The following is a 15,223-nucleotide window of genomic DNA, read 5'->3' as shown; positions in this document are numbered from 1 at the left end:
CTGGTCCGCTGGCAAAAGGTGGGTACCACACCAGATGGTGAAGTATTTTGGTATATAGCAGTTCGACAGATTCTATCAACTATGTCATGTTAGGCCTATCCCTATAAGCCCCACAAGCATACTTCCCTGTTGATCCAAGTGCTAAAATTGATAGAAACCACAGGGCAGCGTCCAAATACATTGGATGATATTTTCACCGTGTAAAATGTCTTGGTACGGAGTAGTACGAATTATTCGTACGCAACTAATTAACTTTTGAATTTAAGGCCTAAGCTATCATTTACATTGTAAACTATGTTACCTCTCTAAGCTTGTAGCTATAACGTTGATATAGTAGTTACTCTTATCGTCGATGTAACCTGCGCGAGACGAGCTTGGGTAGCCATCCGTTATTGCATCCGCATGTAATATGCGACAGGTGGGTATCTCCTGCAATAATTAGCCACTATGCATATTACGTTCCTTTTATATGATATTGTGTATCACCAGTATAGGTTGGCAGTTGGATGCTATGATGTAATCTTGCCTGTCAACTCTTCTCCGCGGCGCGTCGATCGACGGGTCCGGAGTAGTATCCCCACATCCTCGTCGCGATATCATACGCATCTCATGATGACTGGGCCAACGGCACGGGAGTAATATGCCGCGGTATTTTTCTGCATGATGTAGTATTAGTAAGTAGCAGGAGTGTGGCCCTTTTCATTCGCAATCTTTATAACAAGTCGAACAGCCCGGCGTCTAACGGCTTCGACTCAATTCCTTTGTCCATGATATCTTGTGCCTTGCTTTCATATTCAACGTAATTATGATTTATTTTCTATTCGCCTTCAGCCTCGTTGCCCTCGCCCTGCTCTTCCGACTTCGGTCCCGAAGCGGCGCCGCGGCGAGACTGCCACCAGGGCCTGTGCCGTTACCTATCATAGGCAGTCTCATGGACATGCCACCCGAGGGAGAGGCCGAGTTCAAGCATTGGCTCAAGTTCAAGGACAGGTATGGACCTATCAGCTCCATCACCGTACTGGGGCAGACGATGATTATCCTTCATGATAAGCAAGCCGCGTTGGACGTTCTGGAGAAGGCGGCGTCGAAATCATCCAGCCGGCCTCGCTACAATTTTGCGACCATGTGCGGCTTCGATCATTTGATGCCGTTTAAACACTATGAAGCAGATTGGCGCCAGCATCGAAAAATGGTACACCAACAGTTGGGTACAAAAAAGCTCGCAGAACAGTTCAACGAGGTACAAGACGTGGAGTCACGTCGCTTCATTTTGAACGTGGCCAGAGACCCCCAAGCTCTCATCCAGCACATCAAAAAGTGAGATAACCCTAACCCTCAATGGCATTGAACAAAACCCCATGCTGATGAATTGGTAAAGCGAGGCCGCCGCCATCATTCTGAAAATTACCTATGGGTACGCTACTCATCGGCATCTGCCAGACCCGTTGGTGCACTTGATTGAGGAAATGATGAACAATTTCTCAAAGGCCCAGAAACCTGGCTACTGGATGGTTGATTTGATGCCAGCCCTCGAGTCCCTGCCAGCCTGGCTTCCAGGAATGGGTTTCAAAGCCACGGCTGCGGCCTGGCGGAAGACCAACGCCCGAGTCGAGGATGTACCCTTTTCGTTTGTCCGAGGCCAGATGGCAAAAGGTGTGCATCGCCCGTCCTATGTGTCTAAGCAGATCGAACGAAATCTCCAGAATGGCGAAGCCACGATGGATCCTGAAATGGAAAATACGATTAAGCGGACAGCCGCGGTCATGTATGCTGGCGGAGCAGATACTACCGTTATTATTCTAAGTGCATTCTTTTTGGCCATGATCCTGTATCCAGACGTTCAAAGGAAGGCACAAAAAGAGATTGACACCGTCATTGGCTCGGATCGGCTGCCCGGCCTACAAGATCGAGACCGGCTGCCCTACGTTTCTGCAATAGTCAAAGAGGCGCTACGCTGGTTCCCCGTTACACCGATGGGGGTACCTCACTCGACTGATGACGACATTCCTTGCGGGGAATACATCATACCCAAAGGCTCGATTATACTGTTCTCGACTTGGTGGTTCCAGAACGACCCAGAGGTGTACGCCAACCCAGCCGCTTTTGAGCCGGAACGTTTCTTAGCGCCACGAAACGAGCCTGATCCCGCGGCAACCGTCTTTGGGCATGGTCGCAGAGTTTGTCCTGGGAAAGACGTCGCCGATATGAGCTTGTTCTGGACGATATCAAGAGTTCTAGCAGTACTCGACATTCGTAAAGCCGTGGATGCGACGGGCCAGCCAATGGAGGCTAAGCTACAATTCACGTCTGGATCGCTCTCCCACCCAGCAGAATTCCCATTTGATATCGTGACGAGGAGCCCAGCTCACGCAGAATTGGTCAAGGAGATTGAAAAGAATCTGCCCCATGAGACGGGTGATGATGTTTTTCTTAATTTCAAAGTCTAGCGACTTATTCAAGTATCATAACTAGTTCCAGCAAAGATGCTTCGTGTATAGATCAAGCATATAGCTAGGAACAATGAGGCTCACCCACCTCCGTCACCCAAACTCAGCCCAATGTGCTATGACAGCCCTGCAGCTGGCTGGTAGGCTGGCTGCAGACGTAGTGTAGGTATACAATCATGCAATCAACTCCAGTGGACCTTGCTAGGCGCTTAACTACCTACACCCACTGTACCTACACCACTGTATTAACACCAACAGCAATCAAATCGGTCACATATTCTGTAAGATATCCAGCTGCAGCCGATCCTTGTCCGGAGTAAACATTCTATCGAGTTGATCCCAGGTCATTTTATCTCTTCCGGGAGTTTTCACAGTCTTCGTTTCAGCCCATTTCTCTCTTCACGTACGTCAATCGCATAGAAACATATCGAGGTTGCTATTCTTAGGCGGCAGTCCATCGGCCGGTGCAAAGCAATCGAACTGAAACATGCCAAATCACATCGTTGATTACATTGGTCAGTTAATTTGATCATCCTTTCTCTAATTTCTTTGTTGCCCGTTCACGGACCCTTCCCGGGCGCTTAATGCGCTGGTTCAAATCCCTCCCGGGTTCTAGCTAGTCACTATTGGCTGAGTCGGCCGCTGACCCAACCAGTTGCCGCTCCATTCCTGGTCACTGTGCTAAGTAGCGGCAGTATGGCCTCTCCAAACGTGGCCACGTCCGGCGGCTATTCTCCTCAGTCAACCACTAGCACAAGCAGAACAACGTAAACCTTTTGAGCATCATAAAGTCAATCTTACAACTTCAGTCATCTACAACGATCAAACGAAGTGGCCAGAATGGAGCCTGCCGTGAGAAGCATCAAGACCCGCAAGTTTCCTGAACGGCGCTACGCCGAGCAGCTCATCAAAGCGCATCGCGCTCATACTGCTGCGCCCCTTGCAGCTTCGGGAAAGCCTTCCGTCCGAGTAGTGTGCATCTCCGACACGCACAATACGCGCCCAGAAGTGCCTGATGGCGATGTTTTGATACACGCTGGTGATTTAACAGAGAACGGGTCATTTGCAGAGGTGCAACGAGAGCTCGCGTGGCTTGCTTCTTTGCCTCACAGATTCAAAATTCTAGTCGCCGGGAATCATGACGTCTTGCTCGACAATGCATTTCTCCAAAAATACCCAAAACGTCGCTACGGTCAATCCCAGACTCAAGACGACCTCATCTGGCGAGACATCATTTACCTCGAAGATGAGATGGTGACCCTCCACTTTCCCTCTCCAGAGCATGAGAGCGGCACGCAGGACGAGCAACCCTCCGTAAGGACCCTCACCGTTTTCGGCAGCCCTTGGACGCCCAAATATGGCGTTTCGGCCTTTCAATATCATCCAAATAATCACGGGCATTGGGAGGCCATCTTGGGCTCGCTAGCTCAACGGCCAGACATCATAGTCACGCATGGCCCGCCGCGACACCACCTGGACAAGCGCGACTTCCACCGGGCAGGGTGTCCGCACCTGGCGCAGGAGATACGGCGCATTCGCCCCCGCCTATGTGTTTTTGGGCACATTCACGCTGCCTACGGTCGTGAGCATGTCCTGTTTGACGGAGCACAAGAAGCGTACGAGGAGATTATCACAGGCTGGGCTGCATGGGGAGGCGTCCTGCGGCTGGCCATGGCAGTCGCATGGTTGAGGCTGACGCATCTCGTCAGGTGACCACGCAGCGACGACTTTACAACCTTGGTCAATGCTGCGGTAGTTGGTGGTCCCGACAATGAGCTGCAGAATGAGCCTATTGTTGTCGACTTGTGAGCGGCAATTGACATGAATCGCCAAGTTACAATGCCCCCGGGGTTTCTGTCCGGATGTAAGCTCCATGACGAACAGCAACCTAGAACCATGGAAAGCGCCAAAAACCCCAATCTTGAGGGTTTCTTTGATGTATATCCAGAGCGGCTTATTATTTTGACTGGAAGAGGGCAATACAGCCACGTAAGCGCTCTGTATGCCAAGTGTCCTGAGAGCAAGGCAGCTATACACTCGACTAGAAAAAGGTGACGCGAAAACGTCAACCGGCTCGAATACCTTGTCACACCCTCTACGGAAAACTATTCAGATGGTAGGACCTTGACAAGAGTATGTCATTCATCCATGCTGCAGCAAAGCGGCGTTCTCTCCCCAGTCCATTGCCCCTCGTACCTCGACAAGACCAACTCACAAACTCACAAACGCCTTCCCGAAAAGCCACGAGTGGGAGCTTCCATAGACGATATTTGGGCAAGCGAAAGCCATCACCATTCCGGTTCTTGAGTCGAACCGACAAATAAGCTTCGAAACCAGGTTGTACCGGCAACGACAAGTCATTTTCTCCTCGTTGAGCAGATGAAACCAAATATCCTCCCGGGCTAGTATAAGACACTGCTCTCCGCCTGCACTCTCCAATAAGTGATTTAATTCGTATTTGTGCATCATGCAAGGCTGATCCACTACCTTGAACAAATTGCAGCCTCTTTGGTGCCTCATGAGGGAGCCTCGGACTTGATGCAGCGCGTTCTCAACATTCAGGGTAGGTCAAGAAAACAGTTGTTCCAGTTCGCGCGCACTAGGAGGTTTGCATTCCCCAGCTGCAGCAAGTCGAGTGGGGACGGGCCGATGCATGATCGAGGGCATGTCGAAGTCGTAGAGATGTCCAATTTCTGAAACTCATACAGAGCTGGGGTAGTAGGGCAATCGTCGAGTCAAAGCGACCAAAGAGATTTGAGTCACGGCTGTGCACTGTTCCGAAAATTTTATCGGCAGTGTATCTTTACGTCTGATGACGGAATAGCAGCCAGACCAATCTGAGCCGTGCTAGAAATCAAGCCATCTATTCCAGTTATCTCTATGCTGGGTTTCGTTTTAGATACCCAGCGTACTTGTGTTGGCAATGTTTCAAAAAGGAGTGGGCTGTGCTGTCGAGGTGTGGGTGGCGCTAACAATCGGCGAGTTGACGTTATTTAGATTGACGGCAGATGTGCTGGGCAATCTGCCTCTATATAAGCGAGGACCACAGCATAGGCTATGTGATAAGCCTCGGTTGTTACTCAGGGGCTAGTTTGACAGGGCATTTCATGCGACCCAGTTCTAGCATCAGGTTTGCTGCTCCGGGCGGTTGAATCTGTCGTAGATACATGGATTAGCAGCCATGAAACGGGATTCACGCGACTCCCAAACGCCGACCCACTGTTTCATGAAGAAGGAAAAAAAATACGCGGAAGCTGGAAACGCCGCGCAGCTCGCTTATACGTTGTGGCTCAGATACCCAAAGTATTCAAATACAGACATCGTGGCGGCTGAATGGGCCTTGAAAGCGTCATGTGCGAAGACCGTGGTTTTGTGCGCAGTATTACCTGCATATCGTCCTGATATTTTCTTCTTGTTTCTTTTTTTTTCCCCCCAAGCGGACCGGATGTTGAAGTATCAGTGAGGGAGGATAGATTTACTTTTGGAGTTGCTACCAGCGAGGCCGCCAGCTTCTGTCACGACGACAAACGTCCGATTGCCCGTCGCTGGTCGACGTACCCTTCTTTGCTCTCAAAAGTGGCCGATACAGATCTATGATGGGTTACATCACGTTTCAGCGCGCAGCTAACCTTCTCGTCTGTGGTCTTTGCCTGCTCCTGGGTGTTGTTCAGGCAACATTGGCCAGAGAAACTTCCAGTCATAATGTATTAGATGAACTGAGCGGCGTGGGGTCGCTCGCACAGTTTCCCCAAGTTCGTGATGTTCAGCTACGGAGGACATACATGGCGCTGGTCAGCATGTTTAGTGATGCCTCTAGAGAAGCAGCCAGGAAATATGGCGTTTCGGAGCTGAGAATGCTCTCAAACGATTTAGACAGCCATATTGAAAGCGTCAACGACAACACCAACGAGCCGCACCGCCTTGAGTTGAAGAGGAGCACTGCACGGGCGAGAAGCAGCAATGATGACGAAGGACAGGAGAGCATACTCGCAAAATTCTTGTCAGCGCTTGCTGAACCTGAGCAACAAATTCAAGAATCTAGCGATACAAGTGACCGAACAGAACCAACAGCCGACAGGTCAGCATCTCTGGAAAGGAGACTGTTCGGATTTGGCAAAGGCGAAGGTGACGCGGGAAAAAAGGAAGGCCCAATCAGCGCCTTCATGTCCAACATCGCGAACGGCGCCTTTGAGAAGCTTCTCAAGGGCACTGCCAGCGGTCTCGCCGGCGCGGGCTTCTTTGGCGGCGTCGGCGTCGGCGAGGGTGCCGCGCAGGCGCTGAACCTGACGACGGCGGCACGGTCGAAAAGCACGGGCGAGCAGGTCGCGCAGGCCAACGGAATGAAGAGTTCCGGGCTCAACCCCATCATCCAGAACGCCGCCGTCGGGCTGACGGCCACGGCGCTCAAAGCGGTCGTCGACAACCAGGCTCTCCAGCTGCCGCCGATCGCCGCCCTCGCGGCCTCTCTGGGTCAGGGCGTCGGCAACGGCGGCGCCATGGGCCTCGGCCTGACCAAGCGCAACCTGTCGCCGCCGCTCAACGGGTCGGGCCTCGTGGACGGCATCGGCGCGCTGGGCTTTGGCGCGACGCAGGCCCTGACCGCCAACCTGAACCTCACGGGCGGCCTGGGGGCGCTGCTCCCGGCCACGGGCCTCGAGCTGGGCCGCGTCGCCCTCAGCGCCGGGTCGGGCATCGGCACCGGTGCGGCGCGGGGGCTCAAGCTCTCCAAGGAGGAGCTGGGGCCGCCGGCTCCGGCGTCCAACGCGGACCTGCCCGGCATCGCCGGCACGTTTGCGTTTGGCCTGAGCAACGCCCTGACGGACAGCCTCAACGTCAGCGGCCAGAGCCTGGCGGCGATGCTGCCGCCCATCGACTTGACCTCTGCCGCGCTGAGCGTCGGAGACGGCATAGGGGCCGGCGCGGCGCAGGGTCTGAAGCTGGCGCAGAATGACACGAGCGGCGGCTTCGGGGCGACGTCGGGGCCGTCGGCGGCGCCCTCGATGGCGGATCTTCCCAAGATTGCGGGCGCCCTCGCGTTTGGTGCGAGCAAGAGCCTGACAGGATCCCTCAACACGAGCGGCGCGAGCCTGTCAAGCATCCTACCGGCGGACTTGGACATTGGAGGAGTCGTTCTCAGCGCTGGACGCGGCCTAGGCGGCGGTGCTTCCGCGGGCCTAGGGCTGGCTGCCGCGCCGAACGGTATCAGTTCGCGTGCTGTGCCGAATCCCCTGGCCGACGTTGCGGGTTTGGTCGAAAAGTTCACCTTTGGACTCGGTAACTCCTTCACGGACAAGATCAACTTGACATCCCAGGCAAGCAAGTTCGGAGCCGCGCTGCCGTCCGTTGATCTTGGCGCCACAGTATTGAGCGCTGGCTCCGGCCTCGGACTGGGACTCGCCAAGGGCCTGGATCTGGCTCCAAAGGACGCCGTGCCTCCCCCAGCACCAAAGTCGCTGAAAGACATTCCGCAACTGGCTGGCACATTCGCGTTCGGCCTGAGCGACGCGCTCTCCAGCAAGCTCAACATTAGCCAGCTGACCGGCGACCTGACCAAGAATGCGGGAGGCTTGGTGGCAAAGTTTGCGGCCCCCGTGGCCTCTGGGCTCGGAAAAGGCATAGGAAGCGGCGCGGCGGTAGGCCTCGGCCTGCAGTCGGGCCCGCCTGGCGCGACATCTCAGAAGAAGGAAGCCACAAAGGACGGCGAGATTGACGCCGAGGGACTCGCCCAGGGCTTCGCAGAAGGCTTGACGTCGCAGTTCCTGGCCAACGACACGGCGGGCGAGCTCATCAGGCGCGTGTCTGGAAGCAACGGGACCGCGGGCGGCGGCGGCGGCGGCGGCGCCGGGTCTCTTCTGAGCGGCATCAACGTCCCCCGCGTGGCGAACGGCCTGGCGAGGGGCCTCCTCACAGGCGCCGGAGACGGCGTCCAGGCACTCGGCGGGATCGGCGCCATCATCAACGGGACGACCTCTGCGCCCACGGCGGCCGTTGCGGACACCAAGATTGACTTTGACGACTCGGCGGGCGGCGCGGCTGTGGGCTTCGGCCAGGGACTGGGAACGTCGGCCGTCGTGACGCTCCAGAAGCTGCTTTCCCGCGGCAGCAGCACCAGCAGCAGCAGTAGCAGCAGCCCGCCCGGCCCGCAAAGACGCGACCTGGCCGTCTTTGATCGGCGCCAAAACAGCGATGCCCCCCCGCCGCCGCTGAACCTGAGCCAGTTCGCCGACCCCAAGGTCATTTCGGCAATCGCCCAAAAGGGGATCGACGTCTTGACCTGCGACGGCGTCGCGGGCGCGTTTCTCATCCTGCTCGGGCTTCAGAAGAGCGGCACCGTGTCGGGCGGCGGCGACCTCGGCGGCAACACCATCGACACGGTCAAGTCGCTGATCCCAAAGGGCACGATCCGTGTCGAGTCGCAGGGAAACACGTTTGCCATTGACGGGACCAAGCTCGCCGATAACCTGGGAAAACCCGGCGCGGACCTCACGGCCACGCTGGCCGTCAACGGCTCGCCCGTCAAAACATATGCGGCATTCCTAGTCGTGCACAGTAAGTCGGCCTTGCAGTTTTTCTAACCCATAAAGTTGTCTCGGGGCTAACCTTGCGTTGCAACAGTTGCAAGCGCCCTCATTGGCTTATATGTACTGTGGCCTCTCATTTTGATACTGGTCAGTTTCCAGAACATGGCGACGCGTTTCCGCGTGCCGGTGCGTCTTCCTGGGTGGACTGCAAAGACGAGCAAAATTGTGAGGCTGTTTGTGATTGCGCCATTCCTGGTTCTCATTCTTGTGTTTGGGATCGCGGCTGGTGCGGCTTCGGGCCACTTCCGCACAGCCCACGGTGTAAGTCTTTTCTTTTCCACAAGAGGAAGCATATTTCACTATACTCACAATGACTTTCCAAAAAAATAGATTCTCGGATTCATCACGCTTCTCTTTGCCATTGCCTCTCTCGCGCTGTCCTTTTTCGCCAAGCCCGCAGAGCGCACACCCGGCGACCCGGTTTCGACAGCTGTCAAGCTGGACGCTCCGACTTGGGCGTCGCATGCTTCCAACCAGGTCCTCCTGGCGCTGCTGCTTCCGACGGCCATCACCGGCTTTGCCGACCTGAGCAGCGTGACGCTCTGCCTGACCCGCGCCCTGGTGCCGTTTGAGCTGGCCGTGTCTCTCGGCACGAGCATCGTCTTTGTGTTCGCGGTCGGCTCGTTCATGAGCGGGCTCGAGCTGTCAATGATCTTCATGGCGAACAGGAAAGCATCCAAGAAGACGTCGGCAGCCAAGGAAGAAGCTGGCGAGGTGTCGAGCCGCACGCAGGTCGAACAAATGGCGCCCCGACTCGCGATGCCCATCGGTCTCGAGAAGAACAAGGATCAAAGTCAGGTTAGTGTCCAGGAGTTACGACCGGCTTTTATATGAGTAGGGCACAAAGTCAGACAAGCTGTATGATCCTGTTTTCAGAAGATGAGTGATCAAGTCCGTCATCACAACAAACGGAGGGCCAATCTCTCAGTGTATGGACCAATTGCTACGAATCTATAGAGAGGAGCGTCGGAATAGAGGAAACTAATAGGTACATATTGTCAATAACAAATGATATCAAACCATGCCTACTCGGAATGATCCTAGTCGCGTAATAGCTTACTCACTGGCCATGGGTATGGTGAGCTGTCGTTTTACGTACAACAGACGGCTTTCAACAAGGGCTGTCGAATCGCTAACAGACTTCTCATACTAACGAGTGCTACAATATACTTTCTTTTTACCCATTCGAGCTTTCTATCAAATCATCGGATTCTCAGCGGCGCGGTTGTATTGCTGAGCATCAAAATTCTCTTGACACCAACCTTCCGCTTCTAGAAGAGGTACTACTACGCAGACAAAGGAATCTGTTCTAATTGCTGATACCTGGAAACTAGGAGACACTGTGATAAGTTCTCGCACCGTTCTTGACGGTTCCGGCTTGACGTTGCGCCCTTTTTGCAGTTAGCCGCTGGTACCGCCTCCTCTCCTCTCCTCCTGCAGGGACAGAAGAGTTTCCCTGACGTCCTTTTCTAGGGCAAGGTCGAATCGGTCTATGAGTTGCAGCTCTCCGTCATCACTCTGTTTGAAGACACTCATAGGGTCAACACCACCCACTCGCACCAGGACTTTGATCACCTCTAGGTCGCCTCCACGGGCCGCCATACGTATGGGTTCGTGCCAGTCGCTGGGCATCTCTTTTCCAATTCCGCACCTTGCATCGGCTCCAGCCTCTAAAAAGGCCTTTACGAGCTCGGCGCCGTCTGATCTTCTCTGGAAAATGAGCGATTGCAGCGGCAAAACGTCACCGCTTCTTTCCGCAATCCCCTCGGGGTAGCGCGACAGCAGCAGTTTGAGAGTCTCCAGATCGCTGCCTCTGACGGCTCTATGAAGCACATTGTTGCCCTTCAAATCTCGGTAGCGCAAGTGTGCCTCGATGCCTTGTTGCGCGAGTAGAAAAGCGACAGTGTCGCCTTTGCCGTTCCAGGCGGCATCACCAACAGATTGGTGCCTTAAAATTACAAGCGACTTTCCATCGTCGCGGTGGGGTGCCCGAAGAATCTCTTGCCTAAGAGCTGGATTACGAGTGGCAGCGTTGAACAGCCGTTCAATAATGGGAAGACAGCCGTAGCTAGCAGCCAAACAGAGCATATCGTTGCCCCTTTTCTGCTCGGTCATAAGATCAAAGGCCTTTGCAATATGGTCGAGTACCAAGTCGAAGTTCCTCCTCTGATTTGGCATGACGCCCTTGCGATTTTTAGACCAATATAGCATTACGTTGAAACAGAGCTGTCTAGCTTCATCCATTTTTGCGAAGTCAATCAGCATGGTTAGTCGACTCAAGTCACCCTGCTGAAGGATTGCTTCGACGGCATTTTCTAGTTGTTTCGCCTTGTCAGAGAGCCCACCGTCGGCAGACTTGGAAAGCTGCCCCAACAGGTCATCGAAGAGATACGTCGGTCCGTATAGTGAGACAATCGTAAGAGGCTCAAGATACGTGGGGCGGAATTTTGTTTCATCATGATGACGTGTACAGTCAGGGCGATAAAACTGCTCCCACCAGTTTTCTGACCTGGTTAGAGATGGTGTCGCAAGCGCGATGACGTCCGATAGGCCCGGCCCATTTCCGCGTTCGGCTCTAGACAGGTGATGTAGCCAGTGGCTCGAAGCGTAAGTGAAGAAGCCTCCAAAGCCACGCTCAGCCGGATCAAAAAAGGGCTCACCCGAGTCCGGTCCTGGAGCAGATATATCGCTATCATCAGGGACGCTCACAGTACCCAAATCGTCGCTGTAAACATCTGACCCAGGCAAACCGTCAAGAGCTTCTACATATGACTGTTCGCTAGAGATCAGTGTTTGAGCACCCATCTCGTCGAACAGAAGATACCTGACGCATTCAGACGCCAGTCTGCCGTGTAGTTCAGAGCGCCGTTCATGGATAGTAGCATTTGATCTCTGCGTGGATAGTGGAAGATTTGCCCATTGATTAGGGGCGGCTTGGAAAACAAGCTCCTTGACGGATTCATGTACCAGTCGTAACTGGCGTTTATTTTCCATTTTGATTTGAAAACTGGAAATGAAAGGGCTCAAAAAGCCCAACACCCGTTTTGTGTCGACGTAGTCCTCTAATCCTTGGACAGTTCTGATGTCTGCTTCCGAGCCTCGGAGCGCCACGGCCCAGCCAAGCTCCGAGATACTTAGTGGCCGCTCAACGGTAGCCAGGACTTCTAGAGCATCCGAGAGGAGTTTAGCATTGTCCTCATCTTCGGCGGTAACTCGGGAGAACAGCTTAGAGTATAGATCCGGGAGCTTTGATTGTGGCAGCTCATCTCTTAGGAAAGCCTTCAGCGTGCCCTTTGCGCGGAGTTTTTTTGAGGCGAGTAGGTCCACCGCTAGCTGCACCCATATGGCACTTCCTTTGGCCAACGTCGAGAGCCGTTCAATGACAAGATTTCGCTCCTCACCCTCCAAGAACGGCAACTGTGTCGTTACTAGGTGTGAGACGAGGACCGCGTCACGCTTTGGGTCTCTCTGCATGTGTATTTCTGAGAATCCTCCAAGGAGAGTCTGAATCTGCTCATTATACCGGACGGATAGGCAGCATCTCAGTCCAGGTATCTTCAGCGACTCATGCTTGAAACGAGTGACCAGCTCCTCACATGAAGTTTGGTCGCACTCGTCTAGACCGTCCAGAAAGATGAGAACTGGACGTTCTAAGCTTTTTATAGAGTCGAAAAAGAAATCTCCGAGTAACTTTGAGTCGCGGTTAGGAGAATAGTAGCTGTCATGCTTGAGTTTTTCGAACCAGCTGTCGAACCGAACCTTGAATTGCGGTTTTCTTTGCATCAACTGCTGAATGAAACTGGAAAAGACATACAAAGACGTGCCAGTCTCGTCGCTATGACAGTAATGATAGCATATCAACGCACTAGGAATGAGTGCTCGGTTGAGCTGGATGGCGTGGTCTATGACAAAGGCCATGGTGGCAGTTTTACCAGCGCCCATCTCCCCATACAGAACCAGAGGCTCAGTTACAGTAGTTCCATGCCATGTGTGAAAGGCTGGTTCCTCCGTTATCCACTTACAGGCATCGTGTGCCATCTTGGTTTTGAGTCCCAGATGAAATGTCTCTAGTTGGTCTACATGAGTTTTTCCAAGAGTCTTCAGAACTACTTTCGGTGAGCAAGTGCAACCTCTTCTTCAGCCCATGAGGTAGAAACTCACTCTTGGTATCTAGGAGCGAAGCCTCTATAGATTTGATGACCTTGGTAGTAGCGTTGTTGATGTGCTGGTGAAGGAGGCTAGCGTGTTTGAGAAAGTCCTGCACCACGGGAGGAATTCGCTCGTTGAATTGTTCCGATATCCAAGCCAGAGAAACATATTTCTTGGTGAGAACATGAAAAACGGCGTGATAAAACAGGAACAAGTCCTTGTAAACGTATACCAATGCCTAAACATGGTCAGTTTCCTGGAGAGGGTCGCAGTTGAGGCGGCAATATTCTACCTCGTGTATAAGCTCTGCGTCGTCGAATTTCTGACCCAGTGTATCGCATTCATCAATGACTTTGATCTGCCTCAACATGTCCGCGATGTGGACATTGAGCCGATCTTCGATGCCACAGACACCCACTGCTAGCTATATTGGCGGATTCCGTTAGCTGAAGGTGGAGGAGCGGATTCCATCATGCGAATGCCTACCGTAGCAACATTTTGAACAATGCTGAATGCCGCTGCGGCCTTTGGATCGAAGCTGCCGAGCAAGGGAGATGTCATGTTCATTGCTGATGCTGCAATTTTCATGGGGATATGAGCCTTGCCAACACCTCGTCTAAAGGCCGACTCGGTCTTTTGTTTGGCATTGGTCTCGTTGAGATTTTCAAACAAAGTCTCCAGATTCCGTCGCTCGCTCACAACAAGGCGAGTTTTCTCATCGAGCAACGAGAGTGCCTCATCGTATGCAGCGGACCACACCGATCCCGACTGTTCTGCAGTGTGTGTTTTGGAGACGCGGCGAACAGGCTGCGGAGGAGTTTCCTCCACAGGCTGCTGAGCCGGGACTGAGACCGGAGCTGGACGGGGTGCTTCATTTGCTGGGGACGGCTGTCGCGAGGGACGGCCGTGGCGCGGACTGCGATCCACGAGCCTAGCTAGCCACTTCATCTTGTTGTCGTGTTGCGGATATCGAGGGCTCTGGCCTGTTTGGCTAGCACCACTCGTTCTTTTTGTATCACCGTTTCTCAGTGATGAGCCTGGCGCCTTGGTGCGTCGCCGACACTCATTACGCGGCGGGTCGGGATATGATTATCAATTTGGCGGAGAGGGGAGCACAGCTCGGTGGAAAAGGAGGGGGTCACGGTCGCTGCCACGTGTACGCGCCGAACAGGAATTGGTAAGCTGTAGCCATTGGCCACCAACTATTAAGGTTGCAGCATACAGCAGTACTTTAACCGCTGTGGTCCGTAGGATTAAGCAAAAGGTTAGCAAGGATCCAGGATTGAGCATCACATCCGACAATCATGAAACCAGACAGAAAAAAAAACAATCCATTGTTGTACATAGCGAGTCACTAATCTATTGAATATATTTCGAATCATGTTACTCAATTTCAACTGGTACAAAGAAGAAATCGTACTTTTTTCTGCTTTTCGTAGTTCTTCAACGTCGCCTTCGTCTTGTTTCCTATGTTACCTGTCTTACTTCTCAGCATGACGCCTGCGTCTGCCACCCGCACCTGATATTTGTACTCTGTAGACCCTGACGGTTTCTTTCTCTGTTTCTTTTTTCTCCCCAACTGAAATGTTCAATTAAAATTCGTCCGAGTAGTGTCGTCTTTGAGTTTACTTTCGTTCCAATGATTTTTCCCCTGTTCAGGAAGATACATGGATAGAGGGGAAGAGGCCAAGCAAGGGCCAGGCTGCAATTGTGTGGATCAAGGTGGATATCTCTCGATCAATAGTAGCACACTTGTGCCTCCTGTGCATCTTGCAACACGGTCATATTTTCATTGTAACTATCCGGGTGCTGGCCTCGGGAACAAAAAACTTAGGCATCTCCAAACTGATGGCGTCGCCCGCGGTGGATGTCGACAGCGGAGTTGCCCGCCGTTGGACTCGGGTGCCTGAATGGGGTGGGGGCGATAATAATACTAATAATCTTAGACTGCTCGAAGAGACATATTTATCCCTACTTTTTTGGCGCGCGCTTGGTATGAAGAGGATAAGCTAAAAGGTAAGTCTGCGGATAGAACCCTCCAGCCTA

The 15,223-nt window shown here is 53.2% G+C and overlaps 4 protein-coding genes across 4 annotated transcripts; 3 read left to right on the top strand and 1 right to left on the bottom strand.

The window, feature by feature from the left end:
• Positions 1-805: 805 nt before the first annotated feature.
• On the top strand, positions 806-2,447 carry V2A60_008091 (cytochrome P450; the record flags this gene model as incomplete). The annotated part of the gene is made up of 2 exons (XM_083259367.1): positions 806-1,317; positions 1,379-2,447. 2 exons carry the CDS (start codon positions 806-808, stop codon positions 2,445-2,447), a joined length of 1,581 nt encoding a protein of 526 aa, XP_083115493.1.
• Positions 2,448-3,287: 840 nt separating this feature from the next.
• Positions 3,288-4,160, top strand: V2A60_008090 (metallophosphatase domain-containing protein; the record flags this gene model as incomplete). The annotated part of the gene is made up of 1 exon (XM_083259366.1): positions 3,288-4,160. One exon carries the CDS (start codon positions 3,288-3,290, stop codon positions 4,158-4,160), a length of 873 nt encoding a protein of 290 aa, XP_083115492.1.
• A 2,084-nt stretch (positions 4,161-6,244) lies between these two features.
• V2A60_008089 (uncharacterized protein) lies at positions 6,245-9,862 on the top strand (the record flags this gene model as incomplete). Its single annotated transcript, XM_083259365.1, has 3 exons — positions 6,245-8,996; positions 9,063-9,289; positions 9,359-9,862. 3 exons carry the CDS (start codon positions 6,245-6,247, stop codon positions 9,860-9,862), a joined length of 3,483 nt encoding a protein of 1,160 aa, XP_083115491.1.
• Positions 9,863-10,429: 567 nt separating this feature from the next.
• On the bottom strand, positions 10,430-14,125 carry V2A60_008088 (uncharacterized protein; the record flags this gene model as incomplete). The annotated part of the gene is made up of 4 exons (XM_083259364.1): positions 10,430-13,134; positions 13,190-13,415; positions 13,470-13,601; positions 13,664-14,125. The coding sequence occupies 4 exons, from the start codon at positions 14,123-14,125 to the stop codon at positions 10,430-10,432; spliced, it is 3,525 nt and encodes a 1,174-aa protein (XP_083115490.1).
• Positions 14,126-15,223: the final 1,098 nt, after the last annotated feature.

Source organism: Cordyceps javanica, chromosome 5 (assembly GCF_051103115.1).
Source record: "Cordyceps javanica chromosome 5, complete sequence".
NCBI classification, from domain to species: domain Eukaryota; kingdom Fungi; phylum Ascomycota; class Sordariomycetes; order Hypocreales; family Cordycipitaceae; genus Cordyceps; species Cordyceps javanica.
This window is presented reverse-complemented; position numbering and strand designations above follow the sequence as displayed.